This window comes from Microcaecilia unicolor, chromosome 9 (genome assembly GCF_901765095.1).
Source record: "Microcaecilia unicolor chromosome 9, aMicUni1.1, whole genome shotgun sequence".
Taxonomy (NCBI): Eukaryota; Metazoa; Chordata; class Amphibia; order Gymnophiona; family Siphonopidae; genus Microcaecilia; species Microcaecilia unicolor.
In genome coordinates this window covers 100,280,658-100,302,580 of record NC_044039.1, presented here as the reverse complement: position 1 = coordinate 100,302,580, position 21,923 = coordinate 100,280,658, and the positions used below count along the sequence as shown (strand labels likewise).

Below are 21,923 nucleotides of genomic sequence, written 5' to 3'. Positions count from 1 at the left end.
CCTCGGTTTCCATTATCGCCAAAAACCAGGGACGACCATCTCAAAAACGACCTAAGGACGACCATCTCTAAGGTCGACCTAAATTTTGTGATTAAGGCGTCCCCGATCGTATTATTGAAATGACAGATGGACACCCATCTTGTTTCGATAATATGGGTTACCCCGCCCCTTTACGGGGCTGTCCTGTGAGGACGCACTCATGAAAATGTGGTCGCCCCGTTTGATTATGCCCCTCCACGTAACTTTGTAAATCTAAGTGCTTTGAAAATGAGCCCCAAAGTGTCTTCCAGTGCAGACTGGCAAATCTACAAGAGAACTTTAAAAACTAGGATTGTTGGAGATGGATCAACAAGGCCCTTAAGTAAGTATAAGCCCTCATGTAAGTAAATAGAAATAAAAAAGACAACACCGCAAACTGTATACTCAGGCCTTTAGGCTCTGTCTGCAATGGAAGAGGCTGACTTAGATTTAGTAGTGGTCAAGGAGATATGGTTCACTAAAAACCATAAATGCAATGAATTGTACTGGACAAGAATCTATTCGGGAAGGATAGGAGGAAAGGTAGAAGGAGTAGTGTCAAAGGTAATAGTAAAGGAACAGAATTGCAGGGCTTACAAGGTACGAAAGAGGCACTGTGGGTTAATCTGGAAGATTTTCAGAATATGAGAAGCACTACTAATAGGTAGTTTCAATATGCTGGATGTTGATTGGGGCATCCTTGTTATGGTGTCTTCTATAAGTAAGGAAATCCTGGAACCCATGCCGGATAGAGTCGTACTGGACCTGGTGCTTCTGAATGGGGAAAAATGTTTCTTTGGATAGTGTGGTTCAATACTGAATCATGTGGAGAGGGTTCATTCACAAGTGAAGATTCTAGACTTAAAAAAACAAAACCAAATTTGTCAATAAAGGGAAATACCACAAATAATTGTTAGCTGGATGGGAACATCTGGGGGAAGTAGAAAAGCAGAGGCAAAACTAATTCACACTGCAGCTATTCGTTATAAAAACAGGTCTAGCTCAAAACATCTAAGTTTAGTCTTTGACGTTTTTGTTTTGTTCCATTATGGCTGAAAGACATCTAAGTCTTAGGAACGCCCAAGTCCCGCCTTGAACACACCCCTGGCACGCCCCCTTGATATTTAGATGTCCTTCTGACGGATTTCAGAGAAAAACATCTAAAAAGAGGTTTCAAAAATACTGATGTCAAATGCAGACTTATGTCACTTTTTGGATGTTTTTCTCTTTTGAAAATGAGCCTGTTGGTGATCTAAATATGTATATCCTTGAAGAGAGCTAGATGAGATATGATGGAGACATTTAAGCATTTAAAAGATAATTATATTGCTCATGAAGCAAACCTTTTTGAAAGGAAAGGAAGTCCTAGAATTGAGTGTCAAAATATAAAACTTCAAGGGGTAGATTCAGCATAGTCTGGACTGGATTCCTTCTAGTCCAGACATAGTCTACAGGCTCAGCACATATAAAAAAATCTACTCACCACCCACCCCTGTTTACTAAGGTGCACTAGCATTTTTGGCACGCTAAACAGCGTGCATTAACTGTGTAGATGGCCATAATGGGCATTTACACAGTTAGCAAGCGCAAAAAATGTTAGCGCACCTTAGTAAACAGGGCCCTAAGAGTCTTTCTCTCTAATTTTTTTCATTGTTATTTAATTTCTATAGCCAATCATATAAGCAAACTGAATATTATTCAGTGCAATAGCTGTTGTGCCTTAATTCTAAGAGAATCAATTTGAAGATTTAAAGCTTGATCCAGCTGTCTCTACTTTGAGAAATAAAGTTGACCGTACTGAGGGAAGAATTAGTTGTACTAAAAGGAGTCTCCCCCAGGATTCAATATGGAGCCTATCCATCCCCACTCTCAAAAAGAATCAAACAACACAAGAATAAATGGATTACTGTGGGTTCTGGCAGAGTACAACCTGTTACACAGAAAGACCCACTCCCCTAAGGATACCTCTGAATAATTCCTTCTCTCTCTTGAAAAATGAGGATGTTCCAGGAATAAAATCTAAAGTGTCATCCAGTATATCAGATATTTCTTAGACCTGCAGCATACATAACTTGGTTGCCAACCAGGGCGGAGCATCCCCCTTCTCTAGGTGAATCCTCCCCACCCTCCCTGTATCATTTTCAGAAGTTCTACATCTTCACGGCAAAGGAGATGAGAGGTTGCTTTAACACTTGGGCTCTAAACCTGATGTAAACAAGAAGGCTTTAGATATATGGATGGCTGGGCTAGTAGAAGAAGAAGAAGCTATACTGATGGATTGCATCTTTCTATGGCAGACAAAAGGATCCTAACCAAAAAATGTAATCAATACATGGACAGGTATTTAAACCAGAGAAAGGGAGTGACAGATGAAATAATATAATTTTAGGAAGTCACCCCCGGCAAATGAGAGAGGATGACCAAAATACAAGCACCCATCTAAATACTAGTGGAAAGCTATGGCATGAATGCTCATAGTCTAGACAATAAAGTTACTGATTTGGAAAGCCCTAATGATGTACATGGATTTTGACATTCTGGCCATTATGAAGACATGGCTCATTGAGTCTCATGAATAGGATATTGCTATGTCAGGCTATAGTCTATTAAGGAGGGGCATAGATGGCAAAAGAGGATAAGCATTATGTAACAGACAATTTTAAAACAGCTGAAACGGAGGGTGTGTGGGGAAAAGAGGAATCCATGGGTATTGTGTTGGAAAAAGGAAACGGCACAGGAAGAACTGGACAGAGACTTGATCAATGATATTGCAAAGATGAGAATGAAAGGAGAGGTACTGATACTGGATGACTTTAATTTACTGGATTGGAGTACCCCACCTGCAAAGCTGGAAACAAGAAGAATGATAGCAGATACCCTACAAGGAGCTTTGTTTAGAGAAATGGTAAGGAAACTTACTAGGGAGGGGTCGTTGCTGGATGTAATACTCACAAATGGAGAGAATGTGTCTAATGTCTGGATGTTGCAAACCTGGATGGTATAGTTTGATAGAAGAGCTAAAGTAGAGTCTGATTTCATCAAGCTCAAAGCACTGAATTTCAAAATGCAAGTTCAGCAACATGGAGAAGAGCTTGAAGGAGTTGCTGGCAGGGTGGGAGGAGAAAAAGGAAGTAGAAGAACAATGAACAACAGATCTTTATGTAAGGAAAATAAGTAAAAACAAGAGGAAAGGGAAACCTATATGGTTCTCCAAAGAGGTGGCTGTAAAAAGAAAGTCAGCATTCACAAAATACAGATGTTTGCAAAAAGAGGAACGCAAAAAAATATTATTACATAAAGCTGAGATATAGAAAGAAACCAGGACTGGAAAAGCACGTGCAGAAGAAAAATTGGCAAAAGATGTTAAGTGAGGTGGCAGAGATTTTTTTTTCAGATATATTCGCAAAAGGAGGAAGGCCATAGGTGGATTTACAAGACTGAAAGATACTGTGCATCAATGTGTGTAGATAGAGATGAGGGAAACATGGAGACTGTTATTTCTTCTGTTTGGTGTTCATGGAAAAAAAAAACCTTGGCAATTAGAAGCTACTTCCTGACTTCTTTAGGAGATATTCTGCTCACCCCCAACTTGGGCCCTTCCTTGGATTTGAGTGCATTGACTAGTTATAGACCTATAGCCAACATTCTTGTTATAGTTAAAATTTTGAAGGGTGTTGTAGAAAAACAGTTGGGAGAATACTTAGAAACACACGAGGCACTGATGGAGAGACAGTTGGGGTTTAGGAGAGACTTCAGCACAGAGTCTTTGTTAGGCTCATTATTGGCTAGTTCAAGATTCAAGCATTGATTTTAACAATTTGATCTATCATCAGCCTTTGATGTTCTCGATCATGGAGTCCTATTGGAAGAGTTAGGAATTGTAAGGAAAGTAATACATTGGTTTGAAGACTTTTTGAAGTCTAGGTCTTATAGAGTCAGGGTGAGAACTGAGATATCTAGGCCCTGGCAGACTTTCTCCAGTCTTATTCCATGTCTTTAGGTCTACTTTAAATGGTTGGTTTGAGGGATCACGTGATGCACGGCTAGAGGGTGGCTGTCGTCGTGCTGAGCTCCCCCCCTGCCTGAGATAGAACAGCGATAAAACGCATCGGCGAAATTGGTGACTCACCTGAAATATAAGCGAAGTCCCGAGCTAATACTAGTGCTAATAAACCGCGACTAAGAAAAAGCGGATGGCAGCGAAATCGGGGAAGAAAGAGGGGACAAGAAGCCGGATCGTTGAATCCAAGATGGCGGACGCAAGGAGCGGGAGTCCTCCGACGGTGAGCTCCGCGTGGGCTGCAGAGGTAGCGGCAGAAGTATCTTTAATGCTGGAGGCCTCTGTAGATTTAAAACTACAAAGAATCACAGAACAACTACAGGGAATAGACGACAAGTTGGGCGGAATTCAGACGGAGTTTGCCCAGTACAAACAGAGACTATCAGATGTGGAAGATTATGTGCAGAGACAGGAACAAGCAGATAAAACCCTGAAACAAAAAGTGGAACGCTTAGAGGCTAAATTAGAGGACCTTGAAAACAGGGCACGGAGGAGCAATATCAGAATGATAGGTTTGCCAGAAAATATCAAAGAAACAGACCTGAGATCTGTATTGGAATCCTGGCTTCCTGCTGCACTTAACTTAACATTGGTAACAGGCCCGCTACGCGTGGAACGCGCCCACAGACTGGGCCCTCTGAGAAAAGAAGATCAGAGACCCAGAGTGGTGATCTTTAAAGTGCTCAACTTTGCACATAAACAGGAGATATTTCGAGCGCTTAGGAAAGTAGAGCAGCTGAAATACGAGAATTGTGTGGTGCGCTGTTTCCAGGATTATTCCATGGCGGTGTCTCAGCAGAGGAAGGCATATCGAGATGTGTGCCAACTTTTGTTCACGAAAAAGATCCAATTTGCTTTACTTTATCCTGCCCGGCTGAAGGTTTGGTACAGAGGGTCCCCACAGTTTTTTAACACGGTGGAAGAGGCGCTGAAATTTGCACAGCAGGCTGTGAGAACAGAGGGACCGGCATGAATGATCCAGCCTGGTAGCCCAGAATTTTTGGAACTTAACGGGAGTGCAAGATCTTGCTGCCTGACGACTATCTAAAGCTCGATATTCCTAAGAGAGCATTTGAAGAGATCTATACCATATAATGTGATTTAATACAATGTTATTCAGATTATCTCTTGGGGTCTTCCAGATAAGGATTAGATAAATGATTGTTTTGTTTATATGAATACCCGAGCTACACTTGAGTGGGAAGATAGTAGGGACATGAAAAGTGTGATTGCTAAGGAAACATATATAGGTGGGGGGGGGAACTCGCGTGATTGGGCTTCTCTTTAGGAGCCATGAAGGGTCTGACAGGGGATAGACAAGGGGGGGGAGAGGGAGGGAGGGATTGAAGAGATATCCGGGAAGAACCAGGGGAAAAAGTATCTGGAATGGGTGGTCGAGGGGAGGGGGCCTAAGGGCTGGGAGGTCTCCTCTTTTGATATGTGGAAAAACTAACCTTGCAATGCAAATGTATGACTACTGGATTTATGAGTTCACTTAAAATAGTCTCGTGGAATGTGGGGGGGGTTTCCTCCCCTATTAAACGAACTAAAGTACTGCAGGAGTTACAGAGACAGAGGGCTGATGTGGCCTTGCTTCAGGAGACACATCTCTCCTCTGGAGAACATGCTACATTTAAGAAGGGATGGGTGGGATCCTTGGTGGAGGCCCCGGCAGTGGGTCGGAAGGCAGGAGTGCTGATTCTCTTTCGAAAAGGCATTCCGCTTCGGATCGGCTCAGTCTGGGCTGACCCGGAGGGTAGGTGGGTGTTGACTAAAGTAGAAATTAACGGCTGCCCTTTGGTCTTATGCAATGTCTATGCCCCTAATGTGTTTAATGAAAAATTTTTGCAGGATTTGATTAAGAGGCTGTCTCCACATGCAGAAGGAGGACTGATTGTAGGGGGAGACTTCAATTTGGTATATGACTCTCTCATGGATCGTTCCACCCTAGCTTGCCAGAGTCCGGGAGGGAGTCGTAAAGCGCTGTCCTCCTTATGTAAAGCCCTAGCACTAGTAGATGTCTGGAGGGTGTTACATTCATCTGAAAGGGATTACACCCATCTTTCCAGGGCACATGGTTCTCAGTCCCGCTTAGACTATTTGTTTGTCTCACATTCCTTGTTTTCTCAGGTGCAAAAGGCAGAGATTGGCCCTTACGCAGTCTCGGATCACGCTCTGATATGGTTAAAATTGACGAGTCAATTGAAGGGTCGGGGCAATTGGATGTGGAGATACCCCCTGGAGTTGGTGAGAGATTCGAGATTTCATGGGCACCTATTAAATAGATGGGAGGACTATATTTATCATAATGGAGCCCATGCAAGTCAGCCGGCTCTGTTCTGGGAAACAGCAAAGGTGGTGATAAGGGGAGATATCATTTCCTATTCAACGCATAAAAAGAGAATGAGGGATAGGGAAATTGTTCGACTGGGAGGTTTGGTTCAAGGGTTGCGGAGAATATATGGGCAATCCCCCACGGTTTCAAATAGAGTGGCTTTATTGGAGACACAGAAAGAACTCAATGAGTTATTACATCAACGGGCGACCAAGACTCAGCTGTATTATAAATATCGCCTGTTCCAATATGGTAACAAGGCAGGAAGTATGTTGGCTAGAATGGTTCGTAGGAAGGAAGGGATCAATCGGGTTTCACAGTTGAAAACAGGAGATGGGAAGATGGTGAGAGAAGCTAGAGATATTGCGGACACTTTTGGTAAGTTCTATGAGGCACTAAATGCATCGGACCGAGACGTAGTATTAGATAGCACCCTGTATTTAGACAATTTGGATTTACCTAGCCTCTCTGATCGGCAGAGAGAAGGATTGAATGCACCAATTACAGAGGGAGAGCTGATGTTGGCTTTACAACAGAGTGCTTCTCACAAGGCTCCTGGACCTGATGGTTATAGAGTGGAATTTTATAAACAGTTTTACGATCAGATTCAGGGGCCTTTATTGAATTTGTTTAACTCAATGGTGGCTAAGCAGACGCTCCCTGCTACATTTCGAGAAGCTCAAATTATTGTGATACCTAAAGAGGGGAAAAATGTGATGGACCCGGGATCTTATAGACCCATTTCTTTGATCAATGTAGACGCAAAACTGTATGCTAAGATCTTAGCCAATCGATTAGCATTGGTTTTACCATCCCTGGTTGAGGAGTCCCAGGTGGGTTTTGTGCGGGGAAGGACGGCAGTGAAAAATGTTCGGTCTTTACTGACATCTTTAGAAGTTGTAACCAAAAGCCGCCTTCCGTCGCTCTTAGTGAGCTTTGATGCGGAAAAGGCGTTTGACCGGGTCAGTTGGTCACATTTATTTGCGGTACTACATGCTTACGGCTTTGAAGGCTTTTTCCTAGAAGCGGTCAAGGTCCTATACTCGATGCCGAGTGCCTATGTATGGGTAAATGAAGAACGCTCGAGATCCTTCCGGATCTATAGAGGGACGAGACAGGGATGTCCCTTGTCTCCTCTTTTATTTGTTTTATCCTTGGACCCTCTCCTCCGAGAAATACTACAACACCCGGAGATTAAAGGTGTACAGATAGGGAATTCTGAGTTCTTGCTTTCTGCCTTTGCAGACGATTTACTAGTACATCTCACAGAACCGCACTCTTCTTTACCGGCTCTTTTGGAATTATTTACGGAGTTTGGGGATTTTGCAGGGTTCCGTCTTAATTACAATAAATCACTGGCACTGCCCTCGGTGGAAGGCCTAAAGAAAACGTGGGGAGAGAGATTTCCTCTTCGATGGGCACCGGGATCTTTCAAATATCTTGGTCTACATATCTCGATGAAAGTCTCAGAGCTGTATAGTTTGAATGTTTCTAGACTGTTAAGGAACACGACGGAGAGATTACGTGCTTGGCGGTCGTTGCCTCTGTCTCTCAGTGGACGGATTCAATTATTCAGAATGGTAGAGTTTCCTAGGTGGTTGTATTTGTTGCATATGTTGCCCCTTTATTTGAAAACAAAAGATGTGAATTTGTTGACTAAAGTGATCAGGTGCTTCTGTTGGGGAGGTAGAAAAGCAAAATTGTCACTACATATGCTGCAGGGGACTTGGAGGGAGGGAGGTCTAGGGCTCCCGGATCTAAGGAGGTACAATTGGGCCTGCCTTCTGCGTCATCTTGGAGATTGGTTTTTGGCGCGAGATGATTATACTTGGAGGAGATTGGAAAGCCAATATTATGCACCGTGTCACTTTAATTTTCTCTTGCAGGCTCCTAGCAAATCACTTCCTCCTGATCTACGTTCTAGTATACTTGTGTTCCCTTTACGGATGCTTTGGAGAGACTTGATGCGGATGTATGGCCTGAATAGGTGTATATCAGATTTGCTCCCTATTCAGGGTAATCTGCTGTTTCGGCCGGGTTTGGAGAACGCGGTTTTTCGGACCTGGTCGAGACATGGGATAAATCGATTGGAGCATGTATTAAATCGACAAGGCCGTATGTTAAACCTAGGAGCACTGGGGCTGGGATATGATATGGGCGGTGCTTTTGCCTATGCCCAGTTAAAACACTATGTGGATTCATTGGAGATGGAGGCCTTGGGCGCTGGACACTGTCGCCTACTGAGACAGTTTTTTCACTCGGTACAAAGTGAACGTCTATCTATTTCCGGGTTACATAAGGTATTGGGGACACTTATGGCGCCCAGGGATCGGGAGAACATTCGTCAGAGATGGGCAGGAGACTTGGAAAGACCACATCTTTCTTTAGATTTCAATGTTTTGACGGCCAGGATACGGAGCTTAACGGGGAATGCAGGGCTAAGAGAGTGCCAATATCGCATTCTTCATAGGGCCTATCTCACGAAGGCTCAGGTATTCAAGATGGGAGGAGTTTCTACACCCTTATGTGGGAAGTGTGGGAGGGCTCCGGGATCTTTCTTTCACTGTTTATGGAGCTGCTATAAAGTGAGACACTTTTGGGATTCTATTGCCCAATATTTGGCGGATCTTTTGGACTTGAGAATCATGTGCTCTCCGATGGGAATCTTGTTAGATAAATATGAAGCTTTTCTGTTGCAGAGGGGGTCAGCCCGTCAAATGGTTCGGAAGGCCTTCTTGATTGGTAAAAGACTAATAATGAGTCAGTGGATGGCGGAGACCCCCCCGGACTTCTGGCACTGGCGCAATAAGTTACATGAATTTGTATTGTTTGAGAGGAGAGGAGTGGGAAGCTCCCCGGGGAGGTTGAAGCGATTTTTGGATGTTTGGGGACCATACATTCATACTCTGTCTCCTAAAGGACGCAGTTTAATGGTGAACTCACTTTAGATGTATTTTGAAATTGGATCATCCTTTGTGGTAATAAGTTAAAAGCTGGATATCTCTCAACAAGGGGTGGGAGGTAGAGGGGGGGGGGGAGGAAGAGCTCTTCTTAGTTGTTTCACTATATCACAAACTTTTTGGTAATAGTATGCTCCTCATAACGCTTTAAAAAGTGGTGGAGTTTGATGTGAGATGGGGGGAACATATAAGTTTTGAATATATTATTTTGGAATGTGGATGCGGGAGAAGGGAAGGCTGTGCTAACACACCAATGAAAGTTGTTATTTGTATATTGGCCATGGTGAAAACTGTTGATAAAGCATGGCTAGGGGGGGAAAGGGGGGGATAGAAATGTTGAAAATATGATGACTGTAAGTAATGGGGTAGATCCTCTGTTTTGTTATGATTTTGAGTTTGTAATGTTATAACACCTCTAAGGTGCTGAGTTGGAGTTGTATTTCTTCAAGTCATCAATAAAAACCGTTGAAACATAAATGGTTGGTTTGACCCAACTGAAATACTTCTTCACACCTATGCCGATGATGCAACACTGCTTATTCCTTTTTCTTCACTGTCTGATGTCTCCCCGATAATTCATTCCTCTTTTTTATAAATGGAAGGTTGAGCTAAAAAATATCATTTAATACTTAATGCAAACAAGACCAAAATTTTGTGGTTAAAATCTTCAACTAACTCTTTGACTTGTGACAAATTATTGAGTCAAAGTAAAGAATTTACTCTAGAATCATCTCGGGAGGGTCCTAGAAGTTGTATTAGATCCATATTTGACCATAGCATCACAAATCAAGAGCGTCCTCAAGAAGGTGTTTATTAAACTGCATCAACTTCAACATATTAAACAATACTTTTCTCAAGAACATCTTAGTTTGGTTTTTCAGGCAGTTATTTTACTCCATTGTTCAGAAGACTGCGTTGGCTCCCTGTGCAAGCTCGCTGCTATTTTAAAATGTATACATTTTGTTTTCAACTATGCGACTTAGAATTTACGAGCATCACATTATAGAATATGTTTAAGACAGTTATGCGTGTAAATTCTAATTAATGCCAATTATTGTCAATAATTGTTAATTGGCAGTTATCAGTGCTGATGGGTTTGTAAACTAATTAAGCTGTACGCACAAATCCAGAGTACGACTGGATTTGCGGGCACAGCTTAAGTCCAGGGTTATGTGTGCAGCCAATTTTAGCTTGGCAACTTTTGCTGAAGAAACTGAAACTTAAAAAAGAGATTATATTGAGCTTTCTTTATAATATCTAAACAGAATTATTACTATAATTGTACGTTATTGATTATTTTGGGGCTACTTTTTGATATGAGTTGGGCTAGAAAGTTTTTCATCATCTGGCAATCCTGGAGATTTAACCGGCAGTCCCAAAGAGCTAGAAGTAAAGCAGGAGCTCCTGTCTACTTCATGCCTTCCCTCAGAACCTGAGCCAGAGGAGATGGGGACTGGTCATGAGTCTAGATGCAACTTTTGTGGAAGAGATGGATGTTGAAACTTCAGAGCAGTGTGGTGAAGACTGTGTTAAATGAGAGTTGTTTTGAGTGCTGATTTGTTTTATTTTCTGTGGCAAGTTTGAAAGCAGTGTTAGTGGGGAAGATCAGTTTGAGGACCTGGTCAGTATATACCAAGGATGCTTTGTGTTAGAGGCCGACCAAAACTGATTTTCTCAATTTTGGCCAAAACCAAAACTTGTCTGAAAGCTTTCGGCTGAAACTGTAGCTGATACTCATCACCTGGTTTTGACCGAAGCCGAAAATGAAACTTACTTGTGTGAATATGAGCCACTAAGGGCCACTAGGGATTGTCAGAGCATGCATTCTTCATCCCTCTGCGTAATCCACAGTATCCAAGCCAGAATATAATTAAATAATGAAAGACCATATTTTACCTCAAGATAGTCCCCACACACTTGGACTGCAGTTAATGAAAACTGAAACTAAATGCTATTCAAAGCACTTAGACTTACAAAGTTCCATAGGCTTCTATGGAACTTTATGTCTAAGTGCTTTGAAAATACACAGTAACCTATGGAACTTTGTAAGTCTGCTTTGAAAATGAGCCCAATAGTAACCTATGCAACTTTGTAAGTCTATGTGCTTTGAAAATGAGCTTCCACATGTCACACTTGGAGTGACAGCTGACATCATAACTCCACAGAGAGGCTAATTCCTAAGGAGTTTATCATCCTAATCTTACAGACTTCAGTTCTTGCTAAAATTCTGTGTCAAAAGCATTTGCTTCATCAGTAAGGGTCCGGTCACTGAGACTGCCAAATTCTTTTGCTTTCCCTAGCCCCAGAGGGATGACATTGTCCCGTTTATTTTAATCCTCCTTTTCTTTTCAGGCAGTGAAATTCTGGAAGTTCTTCCAATTGATTTATGGTCTATTACAGATTACAAAACGTTTAGAAAGTTTATAAGACTTTTTTGTTCCAGAGATTTGTTACATAGTAATAATGCTGTTTACAGTTTTGCTGATTTATGACAGAATAATTACCTAATTTGTACTCATGTTGTTGTTTTATGAAATAATTGCGTTATGCAGCCTTTTTTTAAATGTATTTCCCAGATGGTACCTGATTTCTTAGGAGCTGTGATCCGTGTTGAACCAGTTTTAGTATATGCAGAATAGAAGAATAAATACTATACTATACTATTTTATTTGGAGCACTCTATGTACCTTATACTATTGTGAAAGATCATACCTGCATTACTTGCAATCACAGTACAAAAAAGAATACAGACAGTCATGGCAGCCATTTTTAGAGCAGAGCCAAATGGGCAGGAATAATTGGGGATTGCTTCTGCCCCAACTATACCCCAGATCACCAGTGATTGTAAAATAGGCCCAAGGGGAAGGGGGCCTATGGGCGGGGGAGGGAGACGGAGACAAATGGGACAAAACACAAATTTCCGGCTTCCACCAAAAACACATGGTCATTTTTGGCCAAAAAATGAAAACGTGGCCGAAAATTAAAGTAAACGTTTGGCCAAAACTGAAATCAGGCAGAAAAAGGATTGGGGGCCAGGCTCCATAACTGAAACTGAAATTACTTTGTTTGTTTTTGCTGCTTCAGTGCTGCTGATGTTTCTTTTGCCCTCTGGCTGCAGCTCAGCAGTAAAGCTAAAGCTAATTAAGCACATGCTGCACAGTGGGGGGGGGGGGGGGGGGGGGGGCGGGGGGAGACTGAACTAAAGAAGCAGCGGGAATGGAGGCTAAAAGAAGAGACGTTTTGAATGAACACTGAGGGCTAGATGCACTAAACCTTAACGACCCTCTAACAACCCTTTAACGAAGGAAATTCCTAACCGTTGCATGCATTAAAGGCCTTTTTCCTACGAAGCAAGCAGCTAACGAAAACGGAATGCAAAGGAGAAACTACCATTGAAATGTGGACAATTCGGAATGCACTAACCATACCGATGATTGCAACGAATCATTTACCGTCAGAAATTTTACATGTGCTCAGACCTGTCGTTAAGGCCTGAGCTATCATCTCCCCGCTGCCCCCTGCACCATAAAAATCCAAGCCAGCATGTTTAAAAAGAAAAGTGAGATACAAACACAAACATGTGGCTCTCCGCTTTCCCCTGCATCATTACAAAACAAAACATACTGCTTCTCCCTGCAGCTTAAAATCCTGTCTCTCCCCTTCTCCAACAGCTTTGAAAATTAACACTCTATCCCCTAAAGCCAATTTTCCCTGTACTGTAAACAAACTGCAAAGAGGTCTTTTGTTACAAAAGGGGATTTACGAGGGTCGTTCTTTTTAGAGTTATCTTCAACTGCACTCTTCTGCTAGATCAGACAGCTAAAAGGCTTGCAGGTCGGGATCCCCCCTCGCATGCCCCAGTCTAACGTAAGCAACCTACGTAGGTTTATTACGTTTGTGGCTGCTCTGCGCATGCTTAAGGAGCAAATTAACGACGGGGATAACGAACGCTTGATACATTGTACTTTTCAATACCGCACCGAACATTTCTGAGCTGTTTTTTTGTGCATTCTTCGCTGTTTCAAATTCGTTAAGCACTTTTACGATTTAGATTTTTTAACGTTCGGTTGATGCATCTAGCCCTGAAACTATAAAACTCCTTAGCTTGAATTATTTCTTGCACATTCTTTTTGTTCTGTGGACATTACTGCATTTAGGGCTTCTTTTACTAAGCCACACTAGAGATTCCCTTGCGGCAAATGAGAGGAAATTGAGTGGGCTTCCTCTCATTTGCCGCACTGGGATTCACTAGCATAGTTTAGTAAAAGAGTCTCTTAGAGTGATCCTTCTGAAAACCCCACAGTCAGAACAGGAAAGGATTATACGGAAACTACTTTGACTTTTAGCCAGAGCTTATTGAGACTGTGTTGGGAGAGATGTATTAAACTAAGGAACTGGATATAAGGATAAAAGCATTGACAGGGGCCGACCATTAGGTAACCTGAGGCTGGGGCCTCAGTTGGCACTCTTTAGGAGCGGCATCTGATCTTCCCTTCGTGGCATTACCCGGCAGCAGCAGCGATTCCCATGCGCTGGCCTGCCGCCGGCACCCGGCATCTCCCCTTTGCGGCGTTACCTGGCTGTGGCAGCAATTTCCATATGCTGCCCTGCTGCCGACACCCACTTCTTCCTTTTACTGCAGACGTCTCTCTGATGTAACTTCCTGTTTCAACAGAGGCTCAGACGACCGCAGTAAAGGGAAGAGGCAGGTGCCAGCGACAGGGCAATGCCATGAACGAGCTGGAGGGAGGAAGGGGGGTTGCATCTCGGCAAGGGGGGGGCGGCATCCTAGCTCTGCCTCAGGCAGCATCTTGCCTAGGGCCGGCCCTGAGCATTGAGGTCGACATTCAAAGTGCTTGGTTTCATCACTTGTGCAGAGCTATCCATTGATATTTAGCAGCACATGACCAGACAGTGCAGAGGTTCAGTGGCACTGACTGTGAAACTCTAAGCTACTGATTTTGTGCGTGGTCCAGGGGTGGAGCCGGCACTTTAAGGCATACATTAACTGCACAAATAGGACCACATAAAACACAGTCCTATCTTTCTGTTTTAATATATGCAGGTAAGTGCTGAATATTGCACTAACCAGATTGGGTCCCTTTTATTAAGCCGCGTAGCATTCTACGTGCGTCAATTTGGAGTTACCGCCTGGCTACCACGTGGCCTGGGCAGTAATTTTGGTTTTATTATGCACGCCGGAATATAATTTTTATTTTCTTGCGCGCGGCAGAAACTGGGCATTAATCGTCATTCTACATGTGTAGATGATTACTGCACGGTTACCGCTTGAGACCTTAATGCTAAGTCAATGGGTGGTGGTAAGGCCTCAGACCCAAAATGGAGGCCCACCAATTTTTTATTTTGCCGCATGTCCATTTTCAGCAAAAAGTTTAAAAAGGCCTTTTTTTACAGGCACGCTGAAAAACGGATCTGCATGCTTCCAAAACACATACCTACACTAGCGCAGCCCATTTTTCAGTGAACCTTAGTAAAAGGACCCCTTACTGATAGCCAACTGCACAGGCCCGGTTAATCAGTGCCGGTGTCTGCACATGGCCCGGGCGTAATGCTCGCAGCATCCAAAAAAATGGTGGCTGCCATTGACTGATTATTTAATCTCTTTCATTTTTTTTTTACTTGAAATATATGGAGAACTGCGTACTGTGTATGGAATATGTGAGAAGTGGCTCACCACAGTGATTTTTGTAATAATTAGTGTCTTATTAGAATGTGTTCTTTGGATTGCTCTCTTTGTTTGAGCATAATAATATTCAAGGCGTGAGCCTCACAGAAACAAGTCCATGCAGACCTTTTTCACCCTGCCATATGTGGATTCACCACTAAGGGGTGACAATGTATTGCACTGGGCACAAATTTGAATAGCTCATGTCATTTGCATGTAAGAATTAGCACAAGCACTAGCCTGTTCTTGTATTGTGATCTGTACTTTGCATTTGTAACATAAATGCTGTAAATAGAGCTGTACCGAATAGCATATTTTACTATTCATCCAAATACGAATAATGGGCATTGGGCTTTACTATAATAAAGGAAGCAATGTGAAATCAGAGATCAAGTGTTTATTTCAATAGGATTTAGCACAGTAGTGCTCCGGATTATTCATGTTTGAAATTAAATCATTATTCGGCCGAATACAAATAATGTATTCGGGATCGAATCAAATACAAATATGTATCTCTAGCTGTAAATATTTCTTTTCTCTTGTTTATTTGGGTGGGGTGACGAGGGATTGATTAGAGCAGCACAAAAGAAACCATGCTTGTGGTGTTTTTGAGGAAGTGTCTCCTAAGGGAACACACATACATATAATTTATCAAGGACATCTACTCTCTTCAGCTCAGTTCTGAGGGATTAGTGAACAGTACTGCGCTGGGTCACTGGGTTTACTTAGGGGTCCTTTTGCTAAGGTGCGCCAAAAGGTGGCCTGCGCTGGTGTAGACGCGTGTATTGGACGCGTGCAGGTCCATTTTTTAGCGCACCTACAAAAAGAAGCCTTTTTTTGGCCGAAAATGAACATGCGGCAAAATGAAAATTGGCACGTGTCCATTTTGGGCCTGAGACCTTACCGCCACCCATTCACTTAGCGGTAAGGTTTCGTTCATTAACTGGGCGGTAATGGTCAGTGCGCATACAATGCCGATTACCACCCGGTTAGCACTCCACACTGGAAAATAAAATATATTTTCCGTCGGTCGTAAAAAATGAAATTACCACCCGAGCCATGCGGTAGCCGGGCGGTAGTTCAGAATTGGTGTGCGCTGGGCGCAATTAGGCGCCTACATGGCTTAGTAAAAGGACCCCTTAGATAGTAGCAATTTATTTTACTCACTGATAGTTACACTTTCACTTGCTCTTTTTAAACTTAATGTGAAACCCCTTTCCTTTATCTTGTTTCTCTGTTAAGTATTCTTTTGAGACACCAACTCCCTGAGCCTCTACCTAACTTTAGGGTGCAAATGGTAAGGGAACTTTTGTTCTTACTCTTTTTAAAAACTTTCCTTGATTTGTTTCTCAGGTGCTGAATGAGATGACCGAGTTACTGTCCTCCAGCAGAAACTATGATAACTATCGGAGAGTGTGGAGTGAATGCAGTAGCTTCAAGATCCCTATCTTGGGTGTGCACCTGAAGGATCTGATCTCACTGCATGAGGCCCTGCCCAATTATCTAGAAGACAAAATCTTGAATGTGCCTAAGCTGTATGCCCTCTACATCCACATAAATGACCTCATCCAGCTGCAGCAGGTGGTACCCTCTCTAGAAGTCAACCAAGACCTGGTGCATCTGCTCACGGTGAGATGGGACATTGAGCTACTACACTAACAGTGTAATTGAAAGACTTTCTTGGTATTGACTTTTACAATGTAGCTGTAACGAGGGGAGGAGGTCACCGTCTCATTTCTTACTCTATGATTTTTAGGGAGAGGGATCTTTCTCAGCTCTTATACTTTAATTTGTCTGGGTGAAAGGGGAGTCAGGGAGAATGTCTCAGTTTCATTGTACGACACATAACATTACAAGATGGTTCCATGTTTTATCCCTTTGCATTTGCGGAGACACATTCCTGCTTTTCTTAGGGAAATCTCCAGGCATACAATGGGGAGGGAAAACAGGAATTCTCAGTCTATGTGCCCTCATACTTCACACCACTATTTGAGATCACTGTAACACTCACACGCTCGTGCACATGCACAGTCCCAATTATTAGTTCTCTAGGAACAGACATTTCTTCTTTCTTACCATACTACTGTATCCAGCTTCAACACTTGTTTTTAGATGTCCTAGCCCAAAGGATTCCCATCCTTTTGTGTCTGCCAAAAATGTGCTCGCTCATTGAGAAGCTAATCAGACTATCGGATTTTCTTCACAGCATCCTCCTTCAGGGCTAAACATCTTGCGTTTCTCTCAGAGTGAGAAATGAGCAACATGTGTATACAAACTTGTTTATAGATGCTTTTCCTCTTCTTTGCAGTTTTCCCTCGACCTGTTCTACACTGAAGATGAAATTTACGAGCTTTCCTATGCTCGAGAGCCACGGATCCACAGGGCACAGGTAAGAGCAATCTTAGTGCTTGTGAATTTCTTTTCCTTGTAGCAAGGAACTGAAAAAACTGAATTAAGGGAAAAAGAAATTGTTCTAAGCCTGTCATGCAGCACAATTGCCAGAAATAAAAAGCACTGCCACATTTGTTACTGAGAGCCTAAACTCGTTTCTCATTGAAATGAAACGGGCGCTAGCAAGGTAATCACCTTCTGCCATTAATGTTTTTAAGGGAAGTTCCAGCGTCCCCCTCCCTCCCAGTTCCAGGGTGCTGCCTCCCTGCTCAGTTCCAGGGTCATCGTCCCTCCCTCCAAGTTCCAGGGTCGTTGTCCCTTCCTCCCTTCCAGTTCCAGGCCCCCTCCCTCCGAATTTTAAAAGTCATCCTGACTTACCTCGTCGGGGTTATGGCGGCCGGCAGCAGCAGTAAAAAGCATGCAGGCTCAGCACTTACTTCAGCTTTTCCTTCTCTGTCACTCAGCTCTGGTCCCACCTTCATTTCCTGTTTCCGCAAGGGTGGGACCAGAGCTGAGAGAAAGAGAAGGGAAAACTGAAGTGCCGAGCCTGCATACTTTTTATCGCGCGAGGTAAGTCAGGATGACTTTTAAAATTCGGAGGGCCTGTAACTGGAAGGGAGGGATGGATGACGACCCTGGAACTGGGAGGGAGGGAGGGGGGGACCCTGGAATTGGGAAGTTGGGAGGGGGGATGCTGGAACTGGGAGGGAGGGGGGACGGACGACAACCTTGGAACTCGGAGGGAGGGAACGAACTTCCGGTGGGTGAATATTATATGCAGCCTTCCCTTCCCTCCGAGGGCGGGACACTGAGAGAGAGCACAAGGCCTGTGGTTGGTCCCTTCTCCTTCTGACGTCGCGTTTCTTTCCGTGGGCGATTATGAACCCAAGAACACTACAAGGCTTCACTGCCACGGAATCAGCTTCAGAACGTTGGAGATGTGAATTATTACATTAGATAGGTATTGGAATAGAATTGGCCACATGGAGCATGGCCTAAATAACTTTGAAGACAAATAAATCACCAGAGCTGGAAACTCCAATAATGCAAATTAATCAACCGTTAAGTTTCCAAAAAGACCAACCAGCACCCCTTCTGTCTGTACACAATATGTTGTGAATGCCAAATAAGAAAAAAAGTGATGAAAAATAGACCTCAGTGAACTGCCACACTCCTCATGTATATATAGAGCTAAGGGAAACATCCATCATGGGTGAAAAAAACCTCTACATTAGCAAGAACAAACAGAAAATGGTGCTGCTGTAGTCTAATGAAACAGGAATAACTCCTAACATTGCAGATTCTTCAATATATAAATTTAAACAGTACTATCTGCTCAGTCACCACATCAACTTCTGCAGTCACTCCATGAAGCCCGATAGGGAGCCCTGTTTTGTTTAGCTGCATCAAGGGAAATATTCCTGCATTCAGGCCACTACATACTTCAAAATGGTGAATTGGACAGGACATTGTGACAAAATACTAGAACAGGTCAAAAGTACCTGGCAAGATCCCAAAACAGTACAATACATTTTATACTGCTTATCCTAGAAATAAGCAGTGGATTTTCCCAAGTCCATCTTAATAATGGCTTGTGAACTTTTCTTTTAGGAAGATAACCAAACTTTTTTAAAACTCTGCTAAACTAACTGCTTTTATCACATTCTCTGACAATGAATACCAGAGTTTAATGACACGTTAAGTGAAGAAATAGTTTCTCTGATTTGTTTTAAATTTACTACTTTGTAGCTTCATTGATTTCCCCCTAGTCCTAATATTTTTGGAAAGAGTAAACAAGCAATGCACATCTACCCATTCCACTCCACTCATTATTTTAAAGACCTCTATCATATCTCCCCTCAGCCATCTTTTCTCCAAGCTGAACAGCCCTAGCCGCTTCAGCCTTTCCTCATAGGGAAATTGTCCCATCCCCTTTATCATTTACGTCACCCTTCTCTACCTTTTCTAGTTCCACTTTATCTTTTTTGAGATGCAGCGACCAGAACGCCACACAGTATTCGAGGTACAGTTGCACCATGGAGCAATACAAATGCATTATACATCTTCATTTTTGTTTTCTATTCCTTTCCTAATAATACCTAACATTCTGTTTGCTTTCTTTGCCACTGCTGCACACTGAGCAGAGGGTTTCAACAGATTGTCAGTGATGACACCTAGATCCTTTTCCTGCTGATAATTGGTTGTTAACATCCAATTATCAGCGCTGTTTAGCTTGTTAACCAATTTGCTTATGTGCATTGTTATGGAATATGCTTCAATTTCCACATGGAAACCTTGGTGTGATATATAGAATCTCTCGGACAGTGCGTTTTTTTCTAGCGAAAAAGGTTCTGGTACTCAAATGCCAGGCCACCCTCACTGAGGGACCCACCCCACAATAGCCAGGCTCCCTGCAACCAGTCACAGAATCTATGACAAGGCAGAATTGGTGTGTAGAGCCTGAGCTGTTTCATTAAAACTTGGAGACCATGGGTCAATTTTAGCAGACAATGGAAAAGGTGCTGGTACTCAGTATCCCCAAGTACCCCCTCAGAAAAAGCCTGCTCTCAGATAAAGGCTAAGTCTATCCTCCCAGTCCACGTTTACAGATGTCTTTGCTTGGTTTAGGTAAATGTATGTTTAAATAAGCTCTATGTGCATACTTTTACCAACATATGGAGGTAATAATATAACAACTAGGTGAGAACTCCAAAACTTACTTATTTTGTTAAGGTGCTTGTACAATATAGGCTTTCAGATCCAGCTCCAATGCTCACAAATGTTGATATATAAATTTTCACCTGCTTTGAAGAATGTGGGTATTCTATGCATGTACATCACAACTTTTTCCGTGCACCTACTTTTGTGAGTGTATGTGACTGTCCAATTTTATTGAAACCCTTTTCTTTGAGTAAAACAGGCTTTAGGAGTGGAAAAAGCTTTATGAAGTTACCCCTATATTCCATGCAATGCTTCTAGAAGCCATTCCTATGCAAGTTTTATGTACAGGTTCTTAAGCCCAGTATCGTGTTTCTAATAGTAACCAATCAGGTCACAAGTACCTGGAAGGAACCAAAAGGTAGTTAGATTCCTTGTTACTTACCCCCCCAAGGATAAGCAATAGTTTCTCCCAGTTTATTGAATTGTTGTCCAGGAAGTTGTACAAACCTTTCAAAACTTAGCTAGGTGAACTGCTTCTACCACATCCGCCAGCAAAAATTCCAAAACATAGCTATGCATTGAATGACATTTTTTTCTCCTTTTTGTTTTAAATGTAGTATTTTTTAGCTTCATGGTGTATCTCTTAGTCTTTATAGTTTTTGAAAAGAGCAAACAATTGATTATTGTGTATCCATTCCACTCCAGTTAGAATTGTGTAGACCTCTATCATATCTCCCCCTCAGCTGTCTCTTTTCCAACCTGAAGAGTCCAAACATCTGTAGCTTTGTCTCATAGGGTCATATATGGTTTATATGAAAAATGGATGTAAAGTTCTAATTTTATAATAGGGTGCCTAAATTGTCAATTTTATATCCTTTATAAAGGCAAAATGAACACTTTTTTGCCTTCTATAAAATAGACATCTACAAATATTCTCATGAACAAATTTACACCTGCTCCAGAGAAATATGTGCACGTACTGGGGGATATTGTATATGTGGTGCTTGGAAAATCCACGCGGAAATCATTTTTGCCTAAGCATATTCTATATTTATGTGCGGTATATAGAATAGAATATACTTAGTTGATAGCTCAGCACCTAAAACTACGCGCCTCCCATTTACACTAACGAAAATATTTTACGTGGACTGGGCCATATTCTTTAATGGTGCACGTAAATTTGGGAACGCCTATTTCCCCGCCCATAGCCATGCCCCTTTTGAACTGCTTGGCTTAGAATTTAGGCATAGTTCATTACAGCATGTGCTTAGTGAGTTCATTACAGCATGCGCTTAGTGAGTGCGTGTAAATTTTAATTATTGCCAATTAGTGCTCATTATTGCTTGTTAATTGCTTTTAACAACACTGGTTGGCTTGTTAAGCCATTAAGTTATGCGCATTGTTATGGAATATGCTTAGATTTAAGTGTGGAATGCTAGGTGCGATATATAGAATCTTTGAAATTATAGAGGGGGGATTGGTAGGTTAGGCGGTAGTAATGGGAATTGAAGATAATAATTTTGATAAATGACATCAAATTGTATCTTCATTTGACATATATTTACTCTTCTGCAAGTTGTGTTCTGTCTAAATGTTGAAGTTTGTTTTTAATAAAAATGATTTAAACATAAAATAACTCTTACTCCTACAACGATTAATAACTTGTGTCAGGAGTGCAAATTATCAAGAAACATTCATCACAGTCCACAGATCAAACCTGATGTCGAAGCTCTTAACTATATAATTTTTTTAATTCTTTAGTTTATTTATTTTCTTCAGGACCTCAGCGATGATACTCTGTGGTTTTCCAAA

General features: G+C 42.2%; 1 protein-coding gene across 1 annotated transcript in view; it reads left to right on the top strand.

Moving 5' to 3' along the window:
- RASGRP1 (RAS guanyl releasing protein 1) overlaps positions 1–21,923 on the top strand; it is a 139,370-nt gene that overhangs the window by 70,830 nt on the left and 46,617 nt on the right. The window contains exons 9-10 of the mRNA XM_030213685.1: positions 16,413–16,688; positions 17,368–17,448. Of these exons, the coding sequence (XP_030069545.1) occupies positions 16,413–16,688; positions 17,368–17,448 (357 nt within the window). The remainder of the gene's footprint in view (positions 1–16,412; positions 16,689–17,367; positions 17,449–21,923) is intronic.